Below are 26,660 nucleotides of genomic sequence, written 5' to 3'. Positions count from 1 at the left end.
CACAGTGTTGTGAAATTAGAAGAAACAAAAAAAGAGGCACGACCCGAAACATCTCGAAACAGACATCTGCTGGAACATGTCATGGGGAGTCTATAGTTTATCTGTGTTGCTGAGAGGGGTTTCTTTCATGTTGAATTTTGGTTATTTGCGGAAGCTTTCAACCCCCAGGGTTGGGGTTTCCACCATGCGATCGGTGGGGACGCCCTCGTCGCGACGACGGGCAAAAAAGCTATCGCATTCGGAGACAATGTGTGCCCACTCCGCCAAGGCGCGGCCTGCATATTTGCTAGGCACGAGATGGTCGTAAGAAGGCTGGGAAGGAAGTTCAGGTAAGGGGGAGTTCTTGGTTGTAGGTGTTCGTGGCCAGGTATCTAAGGTAGGCTGCGTGGGAGTATCTTGGTCGGTGGTGAGGGTGTCTGGTTCTTGTTCGACGTTCTCGAAGTCGGACTGGCCCGGATTCTCTGATGCTGTGTCATAATCCGACTTGTCGGGAGAACGCCGATGCTCGACATGCAATTGGGATGCGACAGGGAGACAAGGTGTGAAAAGACGTTTGTTTTTGGTGGGCCATTGCGGGCGATCCATCCATTCCAATGAGAATTTGAAAAAGAATGGCTGGTGGGGAGCTTTGGGGCGGATGATCTCGTCCATACTGCTGGTCGGAGTATGTTCGTGTTCATCCATACATTTGCTATCCGCAGTCATTGTTAGATCTGATACGCCATTCTCAGAGTCATCAGAACTGCTGCTGCTGACGCCATCGCCGGAACGTGCGTTGGAAGAGCTGCCAAACATAGCCTTGAGTAATCCCCACCGTCTTTTAGATGGTTGACCATCTGATCCACTGGAGTCAGAAGATCCGGTTCGACGGTGTGACGTGAGTTGGTCCGAAGGCACGGGTGGAACGACTCGGTCGAAGCTGACGAAAAGATTGACAGGAGACAGTTGGTTTTCGCATCGGATGATGATGATTCTTCGTCCTGGAGCGGGTGTGCAGGGAGCAGAGGACAAAGGAGCTGTCATATCTTCTTCAGCCTTAGATTGGAACCCGATGTAATACTCCCAGACTCGTAGGAGCCGATCTGAAAGAATCTCATAGACGTTGGAGTCAAGTGAGGAGGGTTCGGTATTAAACCGTCCGACCCTCCAACACAACAAACGATGGAAATAGGCTCGCACCATTGGACTCCAGTGATTGAAGTAGTGGTAGAATATCGGCTCATGCAACAAGAAGTCCAGACAGATGGATGCTTTTCTTTCTTCTGTAGCAGTCCAGGTACCCCAGATGCAGAAGAGGAAAGAAAACACTCGCACCTCAGTCAGCGAATTGTGGCTCTGCATCATTTGGCGACAAACATCGAGCCAAAAGCCCCAATCAAACAATTCCGTTTCAATCGACTGGGCGTAGCGTGTGATGATTGGAATGACCTCCTCGAGGAAGTCACACAACAAAAAGCATGCGTTATGATCAAAGAGAGACGTTTTCTGCGCCGCAGCTTTGATTATGCCACAAAATGATTCGGCAAACAGTAATCGAGCACGGTTCGGTTCCACAGACGATTCGGACAGGAGGTCTCGGAGAAGGATAATCAGACGATTCTCTGCCATCGACCGATGAGTGTTGTTGCCACTTCGGAGATGTTGAGTGGAGGCAGAAGCATCCGGCGACTCGATGAAATCGTCAAAGGTGATTGCAGCAGCTGTGTGGGGGTTGTCGGACCCCTGTTGTGCCGATTGCTTGTAGATCGTGTCCTCCAGAACGAACAGAAGTTGCGCGTGAACTATCAACAACCCAGGTGCCAATATCCTTTTCGCCTTTTCAGTCCCCGGGGGCAAATACTCAGCATACAGAATGTGAATGTATTTGACAAAGACAAAGAAGAGATCCGTGTCACGCCCAGCCCATCGTGCGACCCACGGGCGGTTCCAATTAATAGGAGTAGTGTTTAAGGGTAGCTCGGCTTTCTGGCGCAAATATCGCAACAGAGGTGCTTGTGAGTGAAACGCTAGGGGACGAAGAGCCGGTGGAAAGCACAGAGCGAGTTCTTGCGTGTATGCACGCATATTTCCAGTGCGTGACCCGGCCGATTCTGACAAGATGCGTCGAAACATATTGGGAGGCGTGCTCCACAGGCGGACCAGGATCTCGGGCACCCCGGGACAGAAGAAAAAGGCATATGCGCAAACCTTGCCGCAAAAAGCGACCAGGCTAGCTGGTGCGTGTCTCATCGACATTCGTTCGACCACGAATGCCATCTGAGAGAGCAGGTTTTGGATAAAGATGTTTCGGATGTTGTGATGAATCGATTCAACCAGGAAATCCGAACCCGAGGAGCCTGACCCATCCGATGTTTCCGACACTGAAGTCGACGCATACTTCAATGAGTCAGTAGGCCCACTGCCATTCTGGGCCATGGGAAAGGGGGTGCGCCATTCCGGTCGAGCCATGATTCCCACGATAGCTTCCAGAAACACTGGTCTGTCGGTTCCCGAGATCGACTGGTTATGCTTGCCATTGAGCATCTCCAACATTCCTATCCACCATTTGTTGAGAATGTTGACTCGACGATCCAGGTCTTCTGGTCTGAGGTTCTTGCATGATGCGTGGAGGTGATGGCGGCTGAGAAAAGGGAGGAGCGAGGTACGGATGACGTTGGCTTTCAGCGAGCTGGATTTGGCTTGAAACCTGTTCTCTGGTCAGCAATTGTAACGTGAATGGCCAAGGTGAGTGCACGTACTTTTGGAAATCCGCCTCTAGGCCACGAAAGATACCCCAAAGCTCGTCCTTTTTCCGTGCATGATCGGTGCCGGAATTCGCATATGCCGCAGCAGTTTCTGCAGCCCCCTTAGGCATAGGTGGTAAGATTGGGGTCGAAACGGAGAGTGACGCTGTGAATTTGTCGAACGAGGACCGGTGTCGTAGCGAATTGCCAGATGGGCTGCTTGGAGAGCCGGGGCTGTCTTCGGGGCCCTTGGCCACAACAGCCAGCATTGGCCGGCGCGGGCGTTTGTAGAGAATTGTTCGCCTGCGGGAGGGTTGTGTCTGATCATCTTCTGTTTTTCGACTGCTGAATCGAGTTGGGGATTGAGAATCTTGCTGTTTAGATCTTTTCGCAGACGGGGACGGAGATCGGGAGGAAGAGCCCCATGGTTTCCTCGCAAGGCTGACTATCCTTCCAGACATTGACCGGCTCTTGGACGGCCTTGCAGCGGGCTCCGGTGCCCTGGTTTCGGGCACATATGAATCCGTATCCTTCAAATCCTCTGATGACGATAATGTGAAATGTGAGACTGAGGGTGACTTCGGCTTGTCCTTGGAGCGAAGAGAGGTTCGTCGGAGAATGTCCTTCCCCGCAGCCACGGTTTCCTTTGTCGGTGATTCCGCCAAGGTCGGAACGGCATAATCGGAAAATGTACGTCTTAAGCTGGGTTCTGTTGTGGTTTGACTGGGAAGATCGGTATAGCTGGCGGCACGAGAGAGCTCGGGGTTCTGGCCATCGTTTGTCTCGGGTGAGGGCGAAGACATTGTCTAGAGGATAAAGGGAGGACAGATCGGTTATTGAGGGGATTTATTGGTCATTTCCCCTAAATCTTAGGATTCTGAGCGTAGAAGAGACCAGCTCCTCTGTGCACCAGGAGTTTCCGGGTCGAAGTGGTCAGGCGCGCTGCATCTGGGGAAGGGCAAACAAGGCACAATCACGGTGCTGAAATGCTTTGAGAGGAAATCAGCAAGAGAGAGAGGTAGACAAAAGAATAATATCCAGCCCTGGAATCATGGAGTTTCGGGGTGGATAGATCTTCTATGCAGCCGCTTAGAAGGGCGCCGCTCTGATTCAGCAAGTGATCGGCGGGGGGAATCTCCCCCAAGGGTGTCTGCACAAGGGTCCGGGCAAAAGGGTGGGGGGGGATAATTATGAAGAGGAAGTGAGGGAGAGAAGAAGAAGGAAAAAGAAGTTGGAGAAATCCAAATAGCTAGGGGGAAATGTCCCCAGGCTACAAAGTACTCGATTGGCTCTATTTTTGTTATTTTTGTTATTTTTGTTAATTAACTCGAGACATTTTTAACTTATTAACTTATTATTCTCTTATTATTCTCTATTATACGAGCAATATTCTCCGTATTTCATTTTATATTAAAGTCAGACGTTTTCTTTTAGCTGAGACATTGACTATTTTTCCTTTTTACTCCACTTCTTCCTCTTCCACGGATCTCTTCTTCTTCTTCTTCTTCTTCTCTCTGTAGCCATCATAATCGCGTAAACTGGACAGTCTCACGGTGTCAGCTCGAGTCCATGGTCTCTGTATGCACTGCCATGCTGCAAGTCTGATTCGTAAAGACATTGGGCTCTCTGTTCAGCCCCAATTGCAAGGTCTTTACAGGCGATAGGGCCAATCGCATCCTCTCCGGAACATAATAGGGCAGAATTCACCGAGTGGGCTATGACAGCTGTACATCGGTACCAGATCTCTCGTATCTCATTCTTGGCTATGGAATGTTAGAATGTCGCTGTGATCCATCGCGATGGTATCATGAACCCTAATTCTCCATTATTTTGGCATTCCTTCAATTGTGTGATGTTTCCCCATGATTGATACGGACTACTCCGTATAAGAAACAATATTGCTTTCCACGCGGCATCTGGATTAGGGTCAAATTAATTTCCAAAGCTATTTCCACTACCTGTCATAAGCTGCCCTGCAGGGGGGTTGACCCATAAGACGCTTACAAAGTAATCACCTTACAGATATAGCCTTATGAAATGGCGGTATATTCTCAAGTGCCATACTCTATTTTTCTCTGGATGTATCGAAGAGTTCCCGGGTACGAGTGCCCTGTTGACACACCATGAATCACATTGCACAAGCCCTTGGCGATCAATGTTTTCATTGCGCCCCCTGCTGGGAAAATCAGGACCCAAGTTGAACAACAGTGCCTTGAGGTGGAGTGAGTATGCAATTATAGTGCAATAGTACTTGAATAGTCTTTTTTTTTCTGCTCCGGGATTGTATTTTATTAAACTTTGGCTTTAGCTTTGCCAGCCATCTCAGTTATTCCCTCCAGGGCAGGGATGTTGATATCAAATTGCATGGGAAACCACTGATTGCATCTGATAGGTGCTCAATTCAGGGAATGTGGAAATTTGATATATCAGATCAATTGCAATGCTTTCATGAACTACTCCGTACTGCTCTGTTCGCTACAGTAGATCCCAATAATTAGTTCCAATAGTTCCCTTATGGGGACATCCATACATCCATCGCATACGGAGCATACTTCCAACGTTTGCTCAGGCAACGGATGACTTATTACATGAGCATGACAATAAGCCTGCTTAAGCCATGCAGTGCACATTTTCTAAACCAGCAGTCCCATGTCATGTTCTAACCAAGCTAGTTATCTGTTTGGTTCATCTTGCCTATGCACATCAAGCGATCACCCAACCACTAACCGGTAAGACTATGGAATTAGTCTCGATGTGCCAGGCATTGATTACCCACAGCTCTTGTCGTCATGGTCGACTATTAAGATTCGGTTCCATGTGCTGCCTGTACTATGTACTCCATCACGTCGTCAATCGTCCGGGTCAACCACCGATGTATCTTCTATATGGTATACCATGCTATTGAAATACTAGATTTGGGTACTACACACCCCACTCTTCACGTTCAACCGAAAAGCCGATGATATCACACATGACCCTAATCGGGAGTATGTCTGCTGCACTCACCAAAGACAAGTCTTTGGTATCAGCCACCCCACGTAGCCCTTCCAGACTGAGAACCTTTACTCTTGAGTCCTGCCCTGGAAAAAAACAAAAAAAGTGATAATCAAGGAAAAAAGAAGTCTCAACGTTCAAAAATGTGGTCTAATTTACAAGCTTCAGGACCTCGAGAGGCGGCCACATTAGTTGCGTCGCAGGCGTTTAAAGCCAGCCTTCCCCCCGTATCTCCCCAGACCTTGCTAAATGAAAAAGAAAGACGAATTTAGTGGGCAGCAGGGGCCTCCTCTTCCTCCTCGAACCAGCTCTCCTCGACGGGGGCGGCCTCGCCAGCGGCGGCCTGGCCCTCGACCTCGACCTCCTGGCTCTCGTAGGCGGACAATTCGCTGGCGAGGTTGGCCTCCTCGGGAGACTTAGGGGCCTTGGGGGCAGTGAACTTTTGGACGTGCTCTTCGGCGTCACCAGCCTTGATGGGGGTGGGCTTGTAGGCCTTGAGCTCGCGGAGGTACAGGTCCTGGACGGGATCGGCTGCGGCGCGTTGCGGGTTAGCAAGAACGCGACCGATGGATATAGTAGGGACATCTGGGGCCATATTGAAGATAGTCCCTAGGTAAAGTACGTACCTTGGCGGACGGCGGAGGTCAGGAAGGTGCGGCGAGCGACCGAGACCTGTGCCCGAGAGGCACGGGAGAAGAGGGTGCGCTGCTTTTCGCGTTAGTCGAGGGTCTAAATAGACATATATGAATCAAGCAGTACTCACCGAGGCCCGGAGAGACTGAGACATCATCTTGACTGAGGGTGTAGATGAGGAGTGAGGGGTGGTTCTCAACAGAATAGGTCTGATCCGTCTTTCCGTGAAGTTGGAGGTTCAAACGACTTCTGTTCGGAAAGGTTTCTTGGCAGATGACTCAGCCGGGTCATGTTGTTCCCGAATGTTTCCAGGGCCTCAACACTAAATAGCAAATAGTTGACAGTGATTTAATTTATCGATGGGAAAGTGATGATTGGCTAAGTTATATTCAAGTATGGACAGTATGTTATCGATGAGAGGAGAGGACACAATTCCCTGAACCGACTGTCTACGCATAGTCCCGAGACCACCCGTATAGAAAACATCTGAATCTCTTGACTTCGCTATTTTCTCTCACTTATCACCAAAGGTCGTCTCTAGATATATTCTCTAGGTAAATTCCTATTGTCCTCTCTTGGGTTGGTATATCTCCAGCAGCATACGAGAACAAAGAATCTTTCCAAGGTTACTTGCTATAAAAAGCTTCCTATACTTCCTCGCCAATCAAAACACATTATATCACGTGATCTACTTACTAAGCCCAATCTGGACCTGCGCCTTTCTCTGGTGCCGCTTATGAAGCCTCACCTCATCCCATCGACTCCCTCATCCTCCCCCAGTCCTTGGCTGCTTCTATCTCTCCTCCTCAGCCTGTCCCCATTTTCGTGAGAGACTTCTTGCGGAGACCTTGACTGGTTCAACACGGCTGGACAAGCTGAGGCGAGATTTCTGTTCTACTTTCGATCCAAGAAAGCACAGACTGGTGAAGGGTTTTCTACGACTGGGGGCGACTCCTTCCGAATCCCGAGGGCTCTGGCCTGTGAAAGGTAATGAAAGCTTCTTTGTTCGAGTTTATCTTGGCATGACATTGTTGGAGGTCAAGGACCCGGCAACGTTGCGATACGGGAGACAGTGGATTTGCTTTGGGCTGAGCTAACATGACTGCGAAAAACAGTGGCCTTGAGCGACTCGGTTTTCTTCATTTTCGACCGTTTCCCGTGCTGAGGGATCTTCCGCAAGTGGCCCGCTTTCGTTTTCCTCGCTACAGCCGCCAAGCTGTATTCGCCACTTCTCCTTCGCTATTATAATCGAAAATACAATCTAGCCCGTATAGCGCCAAAAGCCCTTGCAAGACGTCGCCACGATCGATACGCAAGTTACTTGCAAGCTCAAAATATGGCTACTTCCGCTCTTGCGAAACCCGAGGTCGCGGCTCCTTGGAAGAAAAACCTGTCCGCTCATCTCGTTTGCCCTGAATGCAAAGAAGATCCTCCGAACCTGGAATTCCCCGACTCCCACGAGACAGTTTGCGGTTCCTGTGGACTTGTTCTCGCAGACCGTGAGATCGACTTGCACTCTGAATGGCGTACATTCTCCAACGACGACCAAAATAATGACGACCCCTCCCGTGTCGGAGACGCCTCGAACCCTCTACTCAACGGCGCCCAACTGGAGACGTCCATCGCAAGTGGAGGATCTGGCCGTGCCCGCGACCTGTACCGCGCGCAAAACAAGCAGTCGGGCGAAAAGGCGAACAAGGCCCTCCTAGCAGCTTACAAGGAAATCGGTGCTCTGTGCGATGGTTTCAATATCCAGAAGACTGTCGCTGATACCGCCAAGTATCTCTTTAAGATGGTCGACGACGCTAAGGCCTTCAAGGGCAAGTCGCAGGAGGTCATTATTGCCGGTTGCATCTTCATCGCATGTCGTCAGTGCAAGGTTCCTCGTACATTCACCGAGATCTTCGCAGTGACCAAAGTCACCCGAAAAGAAATCGGTCGCATCTACAAAGCTCTGGAGAAGTTTTTCACCACCCAGAATGTCGAGCGCCACAATGCTGCTTTGGAAAATGGCGAAACTCACGACTTTGCTGGTGATTACAACGCGACTACTTCGACCAAGCCAAGCGATCTTTGCAATCGTTTCTGCAATCTTCTCGACCTTCCTTACCAGGTCACCAGTGTTTCTGTCTCCCTTTCGGACCGCGTTACCGCCATGGGCGACTTGGCCGGACGTTCTCCCCTGTCTATTGTTGCGGCTTGCATCTACATGGCTTCGTTCCTTATGGGCCACGGCAAGTCTGCTAAGGAGATTTCCCAGGTTGCGCACGTCAGTGATGGAACCATTCGTGGCGCTTACAAGCAATTGTACGCGGAGCGCGAGCGCCTGGTTGACCCTGAATGGATCAAGGGCGGCAAGGGTGATATGGGCAAGTTGCCTGTGAGCTGAACCGCACATTGGAACACAACATTTACTTTTCGGACGCATTGATGATATTCATGAGAGGGCGGCATGGCCAAGCTGCCTGTCTTTGCAGAAAACCTATCGCAAAAAAAAATCAAAAAAACTAGAGAACATCAACATATGCTTTCTCGGGACACATTGATATCTTTGAACCTTCATCAGAATACCTCGCTGCAATGTGCTTTGGATTTTATCTTTGGTGGATATTGGCTTTGGGACAAGCCTGAGAGACTGACTGCCTTGATTTGTACATCATCATGGATAGCTAGATTGAGCAACAATCAATCATCTTCCTATGAATTTGATGAAAGTAGATGTAGCCTAATGTCCACTCTTAACTAGTAGGTAGAATAACCAGGAAGATCCGAAATGATGTGTTCTGTCTGCTACCGAAGCGACTCCGGTTTCTTGAGTATTTCCAGGATTTCACTTGTCCATTTGAGTGCATGTATATGTAAAAAGATAGACAAGCCCAGAGAACATAAAATACAAAGCCAACAATCAAAACATTGAATCTCGGTGCACAAAGAAAAGCCATTCATCCATTGCTCCGAAGCAGGCGCCTGAACCCAGAAGCCCAAGACAAAAATGATGAACCAGCACCATCTCACAACCTAGCATATCTCAACGGACATATCACCAGCACAGCAGGATATTGATCAAGGAATCAAGCTAGTTCTTGAAACCAGGTTTAATCGTGCCGTCGTCACCAGTAGAGTTATACGGCTTATCATACCGCTCCTCCATCTCCTGATTGTGCTTCTTCACATCCTCGGGAAGATCCTTTTTCGGGTTCCCCTCTCGGTCTGTAAGAGGCGACTGCTCTCCCTCGTTGAGGGTGGGCTTTGCTTTATTGGACGGGATTGGGCGAATGGGCGAGTCTTGGTGGGTTGAGTCTTGGTGGGTTGTGGTTGTTGCTTGCTCGGGGTCATTTGAGGATTTGGTCGCGTAGCCTCGGTATAGGGAGTTGCGGGGTGTTTGAGTACGTGCTGCGGAGAGAGCTGTAATTGGGGATCGGGCCTGGAATGGGATCTTCAGGCGCATAAAGGTCGTCATTTTGGAGGTTGGGGGATGTGTTTTGGTTTTTGGGGTTATTGAAGGAGGTTGAATGTGGACTACTACAAGTGGAATTAACTTCTTATATACAACCTTGGGAAGCCCCTTATGAAATCAGGTTTCCGGGGGAGGGGGGGAATGGCAATTGCCCGTGTCATTTAGCGGTGACGTACTTCGATGTCATACCGGACATGCCAAGAGTTTCGTTCGACAACTTTATATCTATTTTTATTATTTTAGATGTGATATGGAAGATTCTAGTTTAGTTTAGACTCTTGCTTTTAAGTGTTCTTTGTTACTCACATCTTCCTACTAGGGTGAATATAAACACCCAAAAGCGACTACAACCCAAATAGGCAAGAGGCGCTCCAAGTGGCCACTTCGCTTCTTCCAAGGTTATTACATTATTATAATTATTTCGGTTATACCCCACATTACAGAGAGAGGGTGGTAAAGTTGAAGTTCGGTCCATTGAACTTGATCTAACAATAATTTGAATAGTTGCTAGTAAATCCTGGCATGCATGATTCAGCATTCATCAAGAACAAACGAGGATAACAATAAAGGCCAAACAATTCCCAGTATCAACGTAACAATAACAACATTTGGTATCTTTGCAATTGACAAAAGTCCTTCGAGGTGAGGTTAGAGCATGTAATCAGCTCGAACGATAAACACCCATTGTAGCCCAATGGACCCCAAACCACCGCATGCACACGTAAGGAACATTGAAAACAGACCAACAAAAGAATAATCGAATAGAGAGAGAAGAAAACAAAGAGCGAAAAAAAGAGTGGCACAATGTCAAGCATCACTCATTCCTGATGCCTGCAACCGTGTCTTGCACGGGGTTTGCTGAATCGACACCATCAGATGAGCTCTGGGAGTGAGACGATTGTTTTTGACGCTCTTCAGCTGGAGTTTCACTGGATATTCCTCCCGAAGCCAGAGTTGACTCCGATGGTTGCTCAGAAGAACCACCCTCACAAGTACGGGACTCGTGGGAGCTGGATAAACCGCGCTTCTGTTGCTTCTGATCAGGCTTTGATTCATCGAATGGGTCTTGTTGGCCGCATACTGTCTCATTTCGACGATATTGAGGTGGAGGAACTTTCTCGTGCGACCTCTGGTCCTTTCGCTTCGGGCTAGGGGAGTTCGTTTGCTCCGGGTGAACGTGAGACGGGGCATTTGAGACACTGGGAGGATTTCTCGGCGGAACTTGCACTTGCTGTTGGTGTTTTGATCGGGGTTGTGGCGGCCTCGATTCTTGCGAAGACCTAGGGTGAGCTTTCTGAGGGGCTTGCTGTCGTTTCTCCCGCGACCCAGAAGCCTTATCAGTAGGACCAGCCAAATGTCGAGGGGGTTGGGCCTGGATCATAGAGCTCGTAACAGGGAAGGTGTGTTCAAAGGCTGTATCCAACAGGTCCATGTCAGTGAACTCTACATTCTGGGATTTCAGCTTGCGCCTCAGCTGCTCTCGCTCAGAGCGTATCACTCGGTCTCGATGTAAACTGGATGTCGCTTCCGGCCACTGAGAGTCAGAGTGAGAGTGGCGCACTCCCGGTAGATATTTTTTGGCCGGCAGTGGCAACTCACTAGCTTGTACTCGAGGAGGCTGTTTGTGATCGTGTTGAGGTGGCTGGGGTGCAACTGGGAGGTTTGCAGGCGGTGCAGGGCCCGGATAATTTTTCTGTTGGGGCATCATTGGAGGTGCAGCAGATCTGGAAGCCGGTGCAGACCACTGACTCTGCAGTTCAGCCGCCAATGGAAGATCCGCACCGGTAGTATAGATGCCGTTAAAAATTATTGGGACCAGGTTTGGTGGGACACCAGCGCGTAGGGAATCCGACAGCATTGACTGCTCGATGCGCCGCCGTTCCAGTACCAAGTTAGCCTGGTATGTTTTTTCTTCTTGCTGCTTGTGCCGGTCTTCTTCAATTTTGGCGTGCAGCCACAGCTTCATGTCCTCTGTGCCTTTCCATCCAGCAGGTAGTGGGGGTAGGGGAGTCGACATTGTCAGTGGAGGTGGTAGGCGATTTAGCCCAGATGGCGGGACCAGGTCTCTGGATGAGCTCATCATGGGATTGGGGGTCGTCGGAGATTCCTCTATTGAAGGCTGAGGTAGTAGTTGTGAGAGAGACTGGGTCTTTGTTTTGGTAAACTCATGGAGGTCCTTAGCCCCGTTCGTGCGCTTGGAGGGTTTGGAGGTGGGCTCCATGTTGCCAGCAGGGTAGCAACACTTGGAATTGCATAAACACGGGGGGTGACAGAAAGTCACACACGAGTTGGATTACATGAAGGTTATGGGAAGATCTCGGGGGGAGAGAACCCCAAATAGGAAACGACATAGGGTCAAGCAGTTACCCCGTTGAGATTTCCCAGTATATTCCTTCCAGTTGAGTGTGCAGATCTGAAACGTCCTATCAGTACCTAAAGGTGAATGTAGAGATTATGAAACTCCCTGGTATCTTTTGTTCGGTGATGTCTTTTTTCACTTTCGAACATCCTGAAAAGATCATAAGAGCGTGAATACGATAAACCCCGTGAGCGAATATGCCCAAAGCAACAGAGATTAAGAAGATGTGTAACGATATTTGTCCTCTCGTGTTCTTTCCGAATGTGAGTCTGTTGAGGCATCTTCGTACAATCGCATCGATATTTGACCCGCAACCTTTGGAATCATCTGCAAGATGCAGGGTGTCCGTGGTGGAATCCTTTGCATAATCTGGCGTCAACTGGTAATGTACACTAGACCTGTATGGGCCCAGAACATCCATATTCAGTTCAAGCCCTTAACCAACATGGCCAAGGCGAGAAATGCTGGCTATCAATATCAATCTATAGTGACCGGACACAATGCTAGGGATAGAAGAGATTCATTCCAAATATATACTCGACGCATCGGCAGATGCCCACATGGAAGCCACATGGAGCATATCCCCAAGCAAAAAAGACAAGGGCTCAAAGGGTATCCTATCGCTTTATTCGCCATCTTTATCTCACCGTGCCCGCACTTTGGGCACCCGAATAGTGATATCCCAGAAAACAGAAAAGGTGGCCGGTCGCACCATCAAGAATCCAAGCTAGAGGAAAAGTGAAGAAAAAGCAGTCACCATGCACTTTGTTTTATACGTCGCCACGATCGAATCGACTCAGGACCTCGGGTGGGACTGTGGGAATGTACTTGCGAGCTCGTTCGCGGTTCGTGCCACCAAAGCCGGCGCCGTAGCTAACCAGCATGTCTGTACTGGTGGGAAGGGAGAAGGGGAGGAAGAGGGTGGGGTCGAGGAAGATACTATTGCCGCCACCTGGGCGCTCGTCGTTCCTGGCGGCGACCATGCTTGTAGATCGGGGTGATACAGCAGCGGGTCCTGGGGATAGTCCAGTGTCAGGAGACGTGGGTGCTGCGGAGGGATGGTCCTTTGGCGGTGTCTTTGGGCGGGCATCTGCTGCTGCTTGAGGCCCTGGTCCAGCTGCTGCCTTTGCCTTCTCTTCTTGAATTCCCTGCTGCTCGCGGTATAGAACTTCGGGGTCATTTTGCATGTCGAAAAGGAACTTCATTGCTTGCTTGGTCAGGCCTTTCTCGCCTACTTCTGGGCGGTATGACTTGACTGCATGCAGGAGCTGGGCAGGGGTGAGTTGTTGGAGTTGGAGCAGGGTTGTTACGAGAGATTCGTGGTCATCGCCGAGCGACGAGAAGCATTGCAGCCATTGGAGGAGTTGAATGACCGGGGCTAAATGTCGACGAGCGGCGTCAATTGTAGACTCTCCAGTGCTGTTTGTAGAACCGTTTTCGTAATGCTCTGGCACACGGTTGTTCGTGCGCGCCCAATCCTCTAATGATGAAACGTTCATGCGGATCTGCATCGCCTTCGTGCGCGCCAAGTAACGTTTCGTGCTCATAATTCGGTTAAATATCTCGGCACTGAGCCAGTACAGAAGCTGAGAGAGGATCTGGGTCGTGATCACTGAGTGAACATCGTAGAGGTCAAGTACAAAGAGGGTCGATGATAGTAAAGAGGTGATGTTTCGAGGTGAGATTTGTGCTCGTCGCCGTGGTGATGGAGGACGGAATCGCTTCTCGTCAGGCTCGGGGTTTTTGCTTTTATTTTTGCGGAACAGCTTCCACTCGTTTTGGAAGGCAATATCTTCCAGTCCAGGGATGGTCTCATGATCCAGCATTGCCGCATCCAGGACTTTGTTCATTCGACGCTCGGCGTCACGAATAACGAGAACGAATATCTCGTTGATCAGCTCCGCCAGATGGAGCTGGAACTCGACGGTAGATTCCACTAAGCCCCCATCCTTCTTCAGGTAATGGAGTAGAAGCGTGGCATTTGACAGCCAAAAGGCTTGCATTGTCATATCCCACTGGTAACGTTCTACAACGTCATTAATCTTCTCCATTGCAGACGATAGCAGAGTTGTGAGCAGCTCGGGGCTGGCATGATAGTGCGCATAACGGGCGCTGAGGAAGAGAAGATTTGCAGGCACTGGCTTTTGGGAAGGAGACCGCTGGGGAGTCATGTTGGTGATGATAATATCCAAAATGCGCTCTAGCTCATGATCCTGGAAGACAAACATCTGATCATTCAGACACTTGTCCCAGACAAATTCCTGCTGATCTTCCTCGAGCTCATCCTCATCGGACGGCTATCAAATGAAAGAACTCAAATCAGTCAAAGTCGAAACCCCATTTTCACGACATAAACTTACCTCGAATTTCTCGTCAAGCCCTAGACTGGATAGATCGACCTCCAGATTGATTGCGCTCTCTTCCATCATCATTCGCCGCTTCATCTCGCTCTCTGCTAGCTCTTCCTCGAAACGACCATGCGCCAATCCAGCGTCATAGAAGTCATCATCGATATTACCAGAGCCAAAGCTGTAACCATTTTCATGCAAATATTCAGAAATCTCACTACCGGGCTGGGCGAAATCAAAAGCCCTGCCACCGGATGACGACTTGATATCCGGTGATGCCCCGTTATCAAGAAGAATCTTCGCTATCGTCTTGTGTCTGTTGGTCATGGCCCACATCAAGGCGCTCCACTGGTTACGATCCTGCCTGTCGACGAAGGCACCGGCGACAATGAGCGCAGCAACGACTTCTTGATGACCCTGTTATAACCCGTCAGCCTCGCATCAATATTGTGCACATAAGAGCAACCCACAAAGCAACTAGCATAGATCAGCGGCACAGTCCCCTCCTCGTCGGGCTTATTGACATCCACGTAAGTCTTCGCCTCGCCCTGTACCAGTTTCCGCACGCGATCCACATCGCCATTACTGGCCGCCATGTTCAAGCTCTTCTGGAGTATATCGCGCTTCTCGTCATCGGTCAATTTCTCGTCGGCGGCAATTGTATCTTCGTCTGCAGTAAGGGAATCCACCTCCCGATGGGCAGCTTGGGCAGCAAGCATCTCCATCAGTCGGGCGTCATTATCTTCAATATCGCGCCCATAGTGAGCCCGTAGCTCATGCTCATTGTCGTGCGAGTGATCGTCGAGCGCTAGGCTGAAGGATAAGGGTTTTGCGGCGACCGGCGCGGTCAGGTATTGTGATTGACCTGTTGAAAGATTAGACCTTGATGCTTGAACCCCCAACACAGCCGGTAAATTTTCCAACATGTAACTGTTCAAGGAAAAATAGCTTGATCACCCGCGTCGGGGAAACGGGGGAATAGTTCCGCGGACACAAGAGCACTCACCTTGCCAAGCATCGTACATCTCAGTCTCCGGCTGGAAGACCGGAACGGAGCGACGATCGTCCAGTGATTTGGGTAAGTCATCTGGGAGTTCCTGTTTAGCTTCGTGGAAGGACGCGGGGCTGTGGTCGCGGTAGTCATTGGAGTCGATGGGGTCCTCTGAAGACCTGCGCCGCGGTTCGGTCATGTCCATCGTGGCGGGCTAGATGTCCAGTAGTGTTGTGGTGGGACATCAAAGGGTTTGAATTCGGGGGGAAGATCGAAGAACCCTCTCTGGGGATATGTTCTGTAAGGAGGGTACCCTCCACGCGTGGAAATTGGATGTTGGAGGGAGGTGGTGGTGATGAGTAGGTGGTGGATTTGGTGTTCCGTTCCTGGACCACCTCCCGCGATGCGGCCCCGAAGACTTCGAGAGATATGACGCAGCTGTGTAATTCAGGTGGGGTGTATAATATTGGGGTAAGAAACCAATGAAGGCAACTATCCTGGTAGGTAGTTCGTTCTTTTTTCTTATTTTGATTGAAACTCTTATTTCTTCTACTAACATTTAGATCATAGGTAAGTTGCAACCCCCTATTCACCTGCAAAAATGTCTCTATTCGAATCCTATTTCTCCTCTATATAACACAAGAATAGTCGCTTATGCGGTCACTGTCCTTGACGACCTAAGACTTTAATAGTCTGATCTATTTTGACTAAGATGGTATTAGGGATGTTATATGTAAGAACCGTGCGAAGTGCTTTTTGGGTGTTCTTTTTAGGTCTATAAGGTGGTAAAAAGCATACTTTGTGCAGTCGACTTTTCTATGTCTAACGTTTGATTATATGATAGTAGAATCTGCTATTGATGTTATATCCGAATTGATAGCTTCAGCTAAGGTATGGCCAAGGATTGCTGTCATTATGGAGTGGCAGATCCAAGCCATGTATAGACAGATGTCTCCATTCATAGGGACAGCGCGGTTCAGTACCGACAAGACAAAAAAAGGGAATTTCAAAACGAAAGAGATTATCCAGATGCAAGGATCAGTACAAAATGGCAGAGGAACAAAGCAGCCTCTGGAAAGGGGGTATAAACTATCCAATCACGGATGTCAAGATTGAAGTACGAAATGGATATAGAGATGCAACCAAAAAAACCAAGGAAAGGAAATAAACAAACGAGAGATTATTCAAGTGCTTTGCTGCGGGATTGGATTTCGTCTTCGGGGAGACAAGCAATCCACAAGCACCGTTCGATGATGCCCTGCACGGGCTCAAACTTATATTTTGTACTGGCGTCGATGAGACGGAGGAGGCTCTTAACGATTCGTGCTGCGGTGCGATAGCGCTCGAAGTTGACAAGCAGACCGCCATTAGTGTTGTTAACTTGCGCGGGCTTCTGTGCATTATAAGTGAGGTCGTGGACGTATAGGCCTGGAAAGAAGAAGAAGAAAAAAAAAATCAACAAACAAGATCTAGCGCGATATTCAAGCAACCGATTTCGAAACTCACCGATGAATGGAATGCAGCCTTCTTGCAAGTTGGCCGTCTCCATCTCCACACGTAGATCATTGAAATTGCGCACCGGCTGAATTAGGCACTCCATATCCTTGAACAGCCGCTTATCCTCAATCGAAATCAACTGCCACGTACTGTGCAGCCGGGAGCAATCAGACGAAGACAAAGCAATGGCGATCTGGAGCATCGTGGCATAATTGCAGATGCGGCGTGCATGCGCAGCTGTATGGATATACTTGATAATTGTGCGGGCCCGCTCGTTGATGTCACGGGTCAAGACAATCTCCGACAGGATCCATTTGACCATAAGGTTGAAGCGGCCGACGACCAAATCGATACCCTTGCGTTCCTCGCTTGTCAGGAACTGGACCCAGTTTGTGACTAATGGGCAGGCATTGCTCCATTTCATCTCGACCAGATCTCGCCAGTCGACTTCGCTCAGGGCGGCCATTTCGATCAATGTCAGTTGGTGTGCGAGGACCTGGGATTCGCATGCTAGGATGAAGGGGACATGGTCGGGTAAAAGGTTGATGATGGGGTTCTGGTCGGGACGATTGTTTTCTGAATTGAATAACACGTCACTCGAAACCTGCTGTATGTTTAGAGGACGCGAAGCAGAATTGCCCACTTCTTTGTGTCGCGGGGATGTGTCGGGCGTAAGGGGCTGGGCCTGGAACAAGACTGTATTCAACGGCGAAGGATAGGAAGTGAAAGATCCCGGATGTTGGATGGTCATCGGCGGGGAGGGAGGTTGCGCTAGAGGATGAGACGGGATCTCAACTGTTGATGAACTCAGGCTGCGGGTGTCTGTCGAAATCCCTGCACCCATAGCTTCATGCGGATCAATCAGGTCGACCGACATCTCAGAAGACAGACCTGAGAGGCGCTTCGGAGTAACCTGGCCAGCACCATGGTTAGCCGAGGCGGGAATGGTTGCGCCGCGAGGAATCCGACGCATGCTGTCGGTTTCGTGCACAATTTGAATTGAGGGGTGTGACGAGGCAAGTTCAGAAGTTCCATGGCTTGATACGAGGGTGAGCGGAGCACTATGCGGGTCGTATTGGAGTGGCTGGCTTGTAGGCTGCCATTTCATGGACTCGTCGGTCAATCCTCTTTCAAGAAGTGGGATAGAGTTATAAGACTCTTCGGATTCGGCAACAGAATCAGAATAAGGTCTAGGTGGCGCCAATCGACCCCCAACCGTAGAATACGCGGACTTGTCTGTCTGTCGCCTGCGAGAGAGAACATCCCACTCAGGCCTGGCCGTTTCGACGTCGTGCGGAACCAAAGGTTGCTCTCGGTGAGGGTGAGACCCCTCTACTTGTGCTGACGAAGAGTCTCGATCAGCGCTGGGTGGTCCATCCCACTTTCCCTCCAGCTTCAACAGCGTTGACTCAATACCACCGTCGTCGTCATCAGGAATCTGTGCAAACTTCGCAATTACCGACTCAAAGGAACGCCTAATTTGCCGGGAAGTGCGGGGCTGAATAAGTGAGTAGCGGGGATTTGGAGGGATCAACGTTGAAGGAGGTCTTGAGACGCCGCCATCAGAGGGGGCCGTTTCGTCCACAACTGAGTCATCCCAAGATGCAAAGGAGTCACAACAGGAAGGAGGCTCGGTCTCATCTCCAGTCTGCATTTGACGGAGGTTTCCACCTCGGCGCCTGCGCAGAATCGGCCCTGACTGTTTGTTGTTCTGATCTTGCATCGTATTGGAGTCGACAGTGGATTGGGCAGTCTCGCTGCTCATCGAAAATCGTTGTCTCGAGATCCCGCTTTGGAAGGACGCGTACTTTCTGAGTCCGAGGGATAGAGAATTCTTCTTCTTTTTCGTAGGCGTCGACCCGCGTTCGACTGATGACGATCTCTGCGGCGTGAGAGGGCGAAGGGGCCAGAATACGTTTGACTGAGCAGCTGATTCTGGTTCGTCGGCATTATAGCAGACCGGTTGAAGATATTCTCCTTCCACGGGTATCGATTGCGTTGAGGCATCATCGGGCACTTCGAGTTCCGGCGTTTCGTGAGTATTATCATCAGCAATTGGCATTGGTTCCTGTGCTGCCCCTGACATAAAGGGCATTTCGAAACCGGTATCATCCACAATGATGATTGATTCGCTGCCCATGGTGATACCGCTCCTGAGTTTGGGGTCGGAATTGGGGGTTTGCAGATTAGAAGTGTTGGATGCAGGCTCCTGTAGGGTCGCTCGATGAAAGTCAGGTGCAGCTGGCGGCTGAGTTTCGTCTTTCGTTCCTTCCTGGTTCATGGCCAAGCGGTATTGTTTGAGGACTTCATCACACAGTACATCAATCCGACCTGGATATCTGGGAATAGCAGCCATCTTCCTCTCCCGGTAGAACTCAGAGCCGAAAGCGAGTCCAGTTGGCATTGCGGATGTCTTCCCGCGGGAAGGCAATGAAATGGCCTCGTGGGCATTCACAATGCGAGCAGAGACGCTCTGCCCACCGTTCCTCGTGTGCAATGCTCGTTTGATTGAGCCAATGATTGTTCTCATGCCCGAGTTAGGTGACGACTTGGGCACGTCGGGTGTACTCCGACGATCCGGATTTGGGTTCTTCAACGGCGGAGGAAGGGGCGGCGATTCCGGTGCCATCATTGTCATGTACGACTCTGCAGGAGGGTACATCTCTCCACGTATTAAACTGCCCGGATCGAGCATCTCCTGTGGTGTGGGTCCCGTTTCGGGCTCCATCGCAAACATCGGCAGTCGATCATCTCGCGCCGAGTCTGAGAAGCTTCCGCTTCTTTTATGGCTATGGCTGTGGTACGGGTGCCGCGAGACCATGGGAGATACGGGTGACCTAGGTGGTTCATGAGTCCTGGACGGGGACTTGGACTTTGTGAGACCCAATACCACAGGGCGGGGCGCCTTGCCTTTCGAGGCAGACATCGACAAGCGCCTGGGGGGTTTCGGTGGTAATGAACACGAAAGCGCCATCAAGCTTTGTTCGCTTTTGGCAGAGAATGGAATGCTTTGTGTGGTTGCTGCAGAGTCATTTCGATCATGTTGGATGGGGAAAGGAAGACTTTCGCGAAAGGTGGTGTCTGCACGGGGCATCATGCCATAAGCAGGGACGTTCTGCTGCAGTTCCTCAGCTTTAGGTAACTCGATCTGGGGATCTCCAGGTACAATTGAGATTTCCGGGTCGTTATAGGCGCGAGACAAGTCGGGGGAAGACCAATAAACCGAACACTTGCCATTCCAGCAACGCTTCAAGTCAATAAGAATCTTTCGATCACTCGTGCCGCCATTTTGTCGAGACCTGACCTCTGAATATAGGTTGTTGATGGTCTCGCAGAAGTGGGTCCGAAGCTCGTAATTCGTAACGAAGTCATCAACGTAATAATTGAGAATCCAATGTCGCAAAGCCGCAAATGTGCGAATCCTAATAATGCGTCCATCATCTTGTAGCCGGTTGATTGCCCACTTTAGCCGCGCAAGAAGAAGAGCCAAAAGGTGTGTTGTGGATAGGTATGAACGGAAGGTAAGGAAGAAGTCCGATACTAGCTCATAGTCCATGAATGACTCGGAGGAGATTTGCGCAACGATTCGGGCAGGTGTGGCAGCACTGATATCCTTTGTCCCAGTAATGTATCGGACTACAGACCCGTCATCCATATCATACACCAGCGTTTCGTAGATGGATGGCTCAACAGGCTCTTTCAATTCATAGACCATGGAATTCCTCGGCGCTGGTGAAGCTCGGTTCATATCCATAGCCGCCGCGGTGCCCGAGAACATCGAAATCGCAAAAGACGGGCGATGCCGCGAGAAAGAGTCTCGGGGGTATGGACTATGGAGTCCCGGCAGAGGGTCAGCCATGCCCCCAAGCAGGGTTGAATTCCGAAAATTGTCCGACATCGAGGTTCGCGTGTAGACAGAACTTTGCATCGTTGCACTGCCTTCGGCGTTGAATTGCGGCGACCCGAGCCGATAACGCGGAATAGGGACCTCTAAGCCTGGTGTCGAATTCTCCCGTGCCGACTTAGGGCGGTCTTCAGATCTATCAATCACGATCCGCAGCTCCCCACGTTTCCCAGCACCGGCTATCAATTGCTGCTCCGATATTGTCGAAAACGAGATCGGTCTCGTGCGGTGCTGGCTCGAGAATTCGGGGGGAGGCACGGCGAGGACGGGCTCGGGATCTTCGGGCTGTGCGCGCGGGCGTAACTCAGAGAGCTGCGAGCTCGACCACCTGGACGGATCTGGGTCCTGCGGCTGAAGGAGACTGGGTTTCGCGGTATCCACTGGAGAGAAGGATGCAGGCTGTGGGCTTTTCTGGGACGGATTGGCAATCGGCCTAGATTATTGAAATAGTCCTATCAGCAGGCTGCACAGTGTGTGACACGGCATGAGGAATTATGGATCGATTGGTGTACCTGAGAAAGATTTTGCCATTTTGGCCGACACTTCTTACGGTGAAATGGCCAGCCTTCCTCCCGGGTGTACGCGCCTCTAGTGGGCCACGATGTGTTTGGGACCGCTGTAGTTTGTTCTGTCGTAGGAGCTCATGGCTATCCTTAGCATTTATCCCAGTTGCTGTTCTCTCGCGCGCTGCCTTCAACTCTAGGTTCCGCTTGATATTGCCGCCCTGGGCTACAGTATTGGCACGGCGAAGATTCGAGATTGGATTCTGGGGCCCTCCACTAGACATTCGGTTTGAGGCTGGCAGTTCATTGATTTGGACTTGCGGGCCTAGAAAGGCATCCTTAAACTCCAACGGATCGATGGGTGGAGGAAAGGGCTCCATGGCGCGAAAGCTATGAGAACACGAAATGCTCCCGTCGCGACGGGGCCAGGGTTTGTACCACTGGAAGAAGTCAGAGTAAAATCATACAAAATAATACATAACTTATGAGGTCAGAAGGGTAAAAAAGAGGAAGAAATCGGACAGCTCTTGTTTTTTGTGGAGCTGACCCGACGGGGCGGAAGAACACAATGTGGAACGGTACCTATGTTGTAGGAACGCTGGGTCGTTTCCCGTTTCCCATAAAATTGACCACCCCTTTTATCGCCTTTTTTTTTAATAATTTACCATGGAGATCTCCATACATATGTACTCCGTATTAATCTGACTCTTCCTAGGGAGTATATATATCTATCTACTTTACAGATTGCTCACTCTTTTCTCTCTTTTCCGTACACCATACAGAGCTGATTCGGCACTGTGTAAGGGAGGTGATAGGTCACTACGTTCCGGAAGACCCCCGGTGAAAAGCGAGAACTGTCTAAGATTGGCAGTGCAAACAGGGATTCCGGTTGGCTGAATCCGCCGTTATTTCCATCTCCACTTGACCGGCAGAGAGTGACGCGAAACTGGGAATATTCCAAGGAAAATTCGCGGAGCTACCGGTTTGACACATCTCGGATCTGGGTCAACTTATATAGGTTTTACTTTATACGGAGTACTCCGTACGAAGTATAATGTTTTGACTTTAAAATGGGTCTCGATCCTGTTTCTCAAAGAGATTATTAATGGACTGTGTGACCTCTCTGAAATTACGGTGCAGCGCCCTAATTTGGATTGGCTGCCCTACTTTATAGATTCTATGCTAGCGCAAATGCCAGATTCTCACATGACCGAAGATCTGAGATCCCATCGTATGATTGCCAGAAATTTAAGGTCCGGGAAATTGTCGTTCTTTTTGGCTAGATTCATCCATTATCTCTCCAGCCCATGAGTCGTCTACTCTGTACTCTGTACAGAGTACTCAATGTCGACCTGGCCTCCAAGCATACATATTCTGCCGCAATTCACACACTTCAATTACTCTCACCTTGCCATCACTTTGCTGTGGTTGAGACATCACATGTCAAATGTCGATCAAACTGACACTGATCCATAAGAATTGACATGTCGACATAAAAAAAAACGGGACCAAGACCACCTAACTCTGAAGAGGTGAGGGTCTCGGACCTTGCTGATCTAGGTAACTAAATCCATTGGCTAATTCTTTACCTCTTCCTTTTCCTCTTTCTCGGTCTTTTTCGGGTCTGTCCGCCGATACCGAATGTTCTCCTGGTCTGAGGCTCGCTCCCGCTTGTTTTGGGCTGCGATCGCCGTGGAGATCAGCAGCTTTAGGGTTTCGGCATCTTGGCCGAGCAGGATGTCCTCTCGAGCATCGGTAGCATCCAGATGTAGGGTCCGTGATGTATCAGACATCGTGGGTGCCAGCGAAATGCTTTGCGGATTCAAGTGAAAAGCGTTAGCAATATATGGTGAACCAGCTCTAGTCTGAAGGTAAACATGCTAATTGTTTTTGGGTTGTGGCGTTGCTTCTGTCCCAGCGGGAGACTGAGAGTTTGAGATCTCACGAAGAATCCTATTCGCGAAGTATCATCAAATCCAGGGTGTCTTGATGAGAATGAATGTCTAAGTGTGTAATGAATGTGAGGACGTAGATTCTTGAGAAAGTGATGATGGTTGGTGGATGTGCATCGACGAGGGCTGATTGTGAAAGCCAAAGAATTACAACAATCCCTATTCAAGAATTGGGCAAGGATGAAATGGGACCGAGGCATAGCTAGACACTTGGGTCCAGTGTCAGAATACTCATATTACTCAAAACTCATGAAAGGAAATGCATTGACAGTAAACTTCTCAAAACTACCAGAGCTTGCAAGCCGGATTCCTATCTGGGCAACTAAAGGCATTCTTGAACTCCCTAGAGTTGGCCATAGTGTCCTGTGACATGGGTCAGTGATGGCACACAAATGAAGGAATGTATTGATGAGACTCACGATAATTCGTGCTGATTTAGGCGCATGGGGATCGTTATAGATCGCCTGCTCAGCCGCCTCCTTGGTGGTCTTCCCACACCACCAATTACCATAAGATATAAAGAACAGCTGCTCTTTGGTGAATGCATCCAATCCCGGGAGGTGAAGATCAGGCTTTGCCTCATCGTGCTTCTTCCACGCGTGGTATGACGCTGTCAAACCTCCAGCGTCGGCGATGTTCTCGCCCAGTGTCAGTCGTCCGTTCACGTGGAGGACCTTGTTCTCGGGGCCAATGACTGTAAACTTGGAATACTGGTCGACAAAGCATTGAGCACGCTCTTCAAATGCTTCAACGGTCTTGTCGTCCCACCAGTTAGTGTAGTTTCCACTCTCATCGTAGTGTCGACCGGTAGAATCGAAAGCTATATCACATTGGTCTGTTAGAAAACGGCAATATTTTTGCAGGGAACAGAACATACCATGTGAAAGTTCGTGGCCACTGACGGCACCGAATGCACCATATGCCAGATACAACGGAGCGGAAGGTCCATAGAACGCTGGCGGCTGCATAATGCCGGCAGGGAAGACAATCTCATTACCTGGCGGGTTGTAGTAAGCGTTGACAGTCGGTGCACTCATGTCCCATTCGTCACGGTTGGTGGGCTTTCCGAGTTTAGACCATTCGCCGCGAAGTTGGAATCTCGCCACAGCCACCTCATTCTCAAAGAAAGTGTCCTTGGACACTTCCAGTTCCCGATAGAATTTATTCACGTCCTCGGGGTCTAAAACGTTGGGACTCTTTGTGGGAAATCCGATCTTCTGGATAATGTTTCCCACCTTCTCAATGCCCAATTTTCGCACATCCGGAGACATCCAGCTAGTCTGGTCCAGTGTGAAGATGAATCGCTCCTTGATATCCGAAACGATCTGATCGCCAAGTTTTTTTGAGTCCTCAGAGAACGCATCGAGCACATAGAAACGGCTGAGACTCCATTCAAGCCCTTCATCCAGACGCCCAAGGCATTTACGCCATCGCTCCTCCTTGGCCTGAGGCTCTTTGCCGGCGAGTTCATTCTCGAATCGCCGAAGAGGTTCAATGGAGGTATCCTCAATAACATCCGCAAAGGCTTGGATGAGCTTCCACTGCAAGAAGAGCAGAATGGTCTCTCTGGGTGTATCTTTCAAGAGAACTGACAATGCCCTCATATAGGAAGGCGACCCAACAATTAGGCGATCACCTTTGTAGTCGTGCGGCGCCAAAGATGAAATAATATCAGCAAAAGAGATCTCAGGTACCAGTGCCTCCGTTTCCTTGACACTAAGGGGGTTGTAGTATTTGGTGACATCTTCCTGGGTTTGGGTGTCCGGAGTTATGTCCGCAAGCTTCTTTTCAAAGGCTACAACATCCTCGGCAATTTTGTCGAATCCATCTCCAGCAAGTCCCCGAACAACTTGCTTCAAAACGGTTGTGTAGTCAGCCACGGTCTTTGTGTTATTATAGTACTCTCTTGCGGGAAGGCCGATTTCCCGAGGCGGTGAGATCATGATAACAACATTATCAGGGTCTCGATCGTCAGGCTAGAAGGGCCAATTAGTGGTGCCCACAAAGTATATGTCGAATAGACTTACAGTAACACCGGAAGAAGCCAGAGCCTCGACACCAGCGTTCGCCAGATACAACAAAGCACTGGTGAGTTGATCCTGCGCTCCTTTCACAAGACCTGCCTTTGCGGGATAGATAGTCTTCAGTTCATCCAGAATATTAGTCAACGGCTTGCTGCCCCGTTTGTTGGCTGTAGCCTCGTCCAAGCAAGCATCGTATGCAGCCTTGAGTTTCTTGAAATTGTCAGCATCAGATGACTGCGGCGGCTCTGTGCGCTCCAATATATGACGAAGTTTAGTCTGGGCATTCTCTTCCATGATTGTGCCTGCAAATATCGATCCCTGATCGGGCCGCATGTCATGGTGCTCCCTCCATCCACCGCAGACATATTGGTCAAAATCAGTGCAGGGATCTATGTTCTCATAGTTGGGATCCAGATTGTAGAGGATTTCGGAGGCGGCATGAATGCATTCTTGCGACTGGCAAAGCGGGGGAGCCTCGGGGTGCGGGGACGGGTTCTTTTCAGTAGACGGAGAGCCTAATCATGGATGGTCATGTTAGCGACGCATTCTAATAGGGAGAAGGGACTCATACCATGCGGTAAACCTAGATAGTAGATAATAATACCGGTAATCACAAAGATGCAGAGCCCTTTTCTCAGGGTTCTCGCCCAGCAGGGGCGAGTTCTTTGTAGCTTATTGTGACGGGTGTGCCTGGAAACAAAGTCATTGTCCTCGGAGTCGTAGACTTCGTTTATATCCAGAAGCGGACCCTTCTCAGACTGCATATGGGGCAACGAGTAACTAGTTGGAGTCACGTTTGCTATGGTCACTCAGGAGCTATTAGTACCTCCTCATAGCTTCATAGCTGCCGAACACGATGCGCTAATGAAGACATACCTAAATGATGGTGGAGCCGTTCTTGGAAATACTATACTGTTTCAAGAAGATGATGCTTATCCGAGAATCAAGGACTGAATAAGTGTTGGTGCGTATTACTTAGGCAACGAGGAGAGGCTGGGGTGGGAATGGCGTCACACTCGGGGTCCCCGGTGAATTCTTGGCGGCGCCAGCTGGGCTGCCTGGGCAGCTCTACCCCTGGAGCGAGCCCACCAATGATGACTCAGCAGGTTACATTCCCGCCCGGGCGGGGGCCGATCAACTATATATTAGCAACCTGCATTTCAGCCGAGCTATCGTTGGTGAGCATATTCGCTCAGGAAGCTTTTATCTTCTCCAATAAGCGAGGTCGCACCCGGGTGGACGCTGAGCGACTAGTTTGTGGAAAAGAAACCCTGG

General features: G+C 49.9%; 9 protein-coding genes across 9 annotated transcripts; 1 reads left to right on the top strand and 8 right to left on the bottom strand.

Moving 5' to 3' along the window:
- Positions 1-141: 141 nt before the first annotated feature.
- N7471_004858 (DUF1765 domain-containing protein) lies at positions 142-3,526 on the bottom strand (the record flags this gene model as incomplete). The annotated part of the gene is made up of 2 exons (XM_057277577.1): positions 142-2,686; positions 2,739-3,526. The coding sequence occupies 2 exons, from the start codon at positions 3,524-3,526 to the stop codon at positions 142-144; spliced, it is 3,333 nt and encodes a 1,110-aa protein (XP_057137187.1).
- Positions 3,527-5,985: 2,459 nt separating this feature from the next.
- N7471_004857 (ATP synthase subunit H) lies at positions 5,986-6,507 on the bottom strand (the record flags this gene model as incomplete). Its single annotated transcript, XM_057277576.1, has 3 exons — positions 5,986-6,248; positions 6,344-6,422; positions 6,481-6,507. 3 exons carry the CDS (start codon positions 6,505-6,507, stop codon positions 5,986-5,988), a joined length of 369 nt encoding a protein of 122 aa, XP_057137186.1.
- Positions 6,508-7,686: 1,179 nt separating this feature from the next.
- N7471_004856 (transcription factor SUA7) lies at positions 7,687-8,739 on the top strand (the record flags this gene model as incomplete). Its single annotated transcript, XM_057277575.1, has 1 exon — positions 7,687-8,739. The coding sequence occupies one exon, from the start codon at positions 7,687-7,689 to the stop codon at positions 8,737-8,739; it is 1,053 nt and encodes a 350-aa protein (XP_057137185.1).
- A 687-nt stretch (positions 8,740-9,426) lies between these two features.
- Positions 9,427-9,810, bottom strand: N7471_004855 (uncharacterized protein; the record flags this gene model as incomplete). Its single annotated transcript, XM_057277574.1, has 1 exon — positions 9,427-9,810. One exon carries the CDS (start codon positions 9,808-9,810, stop codon positions 9,427-9,429), a length of 384 nt encoding a protein of 127 aa, XP_057137184.1.
- Positions 9,811-10,621: 811 nt separating this feature from the next.
- N7471_004854 (uncharacterized protein) lies at positions 10,622-12,028 on the bottom strand (the record flags this gene model as incomplete). Its single annotated transcript, XM_057277573.1, has 1 exon — positions 10,622-12,028. One exon carries the CDS (start codon positions 12,026-12,028, stop codon positions 10,622-10,624), a length of 1,407 nt encoding a protein of 468 aa, XP_057137183.1.
- Positions 12,029-12,936: 908 nt separating this feature from the next.
- On the bottom strand, positions 12,937-15,710 carry N7471_004853 (uncharacterized protein; the record flags this gene model as incomplete). The annotated part of the gene is made up of 4 exons (XM_057277572.1): positions 12,937-14,463; positions 14,527-14,931; positions 14,985-15,379; positions 15,521-15,710. 4 exons carry the CDS (start codon positions 15,708-15,710, stop codon positions 12,937-12,939), a joined length of 2,517 nt encoding a protein of 838 aa, XP_057137182.1.
- A 975-nt stretch (positions 15,711-16,685) lies between these two features.
- Positions 16,686-21,789, bottom strand: N7471_004852 (mitotic regulator LTE1; the record flags this gene model as incomplete). Its single annotated transcript, XM_057277571.1, has 3 exons — positions 16,686-16,933; positions 17,012-21,339; positions 21,419-21,789. The coding sequence occupies 3 exons, from the start codon at positions 21,787-21,789 to the stop codon at positions 16,686-16,688; spliced, it is 4,947 nt and encodes a 1,648-aa protein (XP_057137181.1).
- Positions 21,790-22,986: 1,197 nt separating this feature from the next.
- On the bottom strand, positions 22,987-23,202 carry N7471_004851 (Peptidase M13 neprilysin; the record flags this gene model as incomplete). Its single annotated transcript, XM_057277570.1, has 1 exon — positions 22,987-23,202. One exon carries the CDS (start codon positions 23,200-23,202, stop codon positions 22,987-22,989), a length of 216 nt encoding a protein of 71 aa, XP_057137180.1.
- A 444-nt stretch (positions 23,203-23,646) lies between these two features.
- N7471_004850 (M13 family metallopeptidase) lies at positions 23,647-26,149 on the bottom strand (the record flags this gene model as incomplete). The annotated part of the gene is made up of 5 exons (XM_057277569.1): positions 23,647-23,724; positions 23,781-24,181; positions 24,239-25,337; positions 25,389-25,900; positions 25,957-26,149. 5 exons carry the CDS (start codon positions 26,147-26,149, stop codon positions 23,647-23,649), a joined length of 2,283 nt encoding a protein of 760 aa, XP_057137179.1.
- Between the last annotated feature and the right edge of the window lie 511 nt (positions 26,150-26,660).

Source organism: Penicillium samsonianum, assembly GCF_028829775.1.
Source record: "Penicillium samsonianum strain IBT 33392 chromosome Unknown utg000003l_segment0_segment0, whole genome shotgun sequence".
Taxonomy (NCBI): domain Eukaryota; kingdom Fungi; phylum Ascomycota; class Eurotiomycetes; order Eurotiales; family Aspergillaceae; genus Penicillium; species Penicillium samsonianum.
Note: the sequence above shows the minus strand (reverse complement) of the source record. Positions and strands in the feature narration are given on the sequence as shown.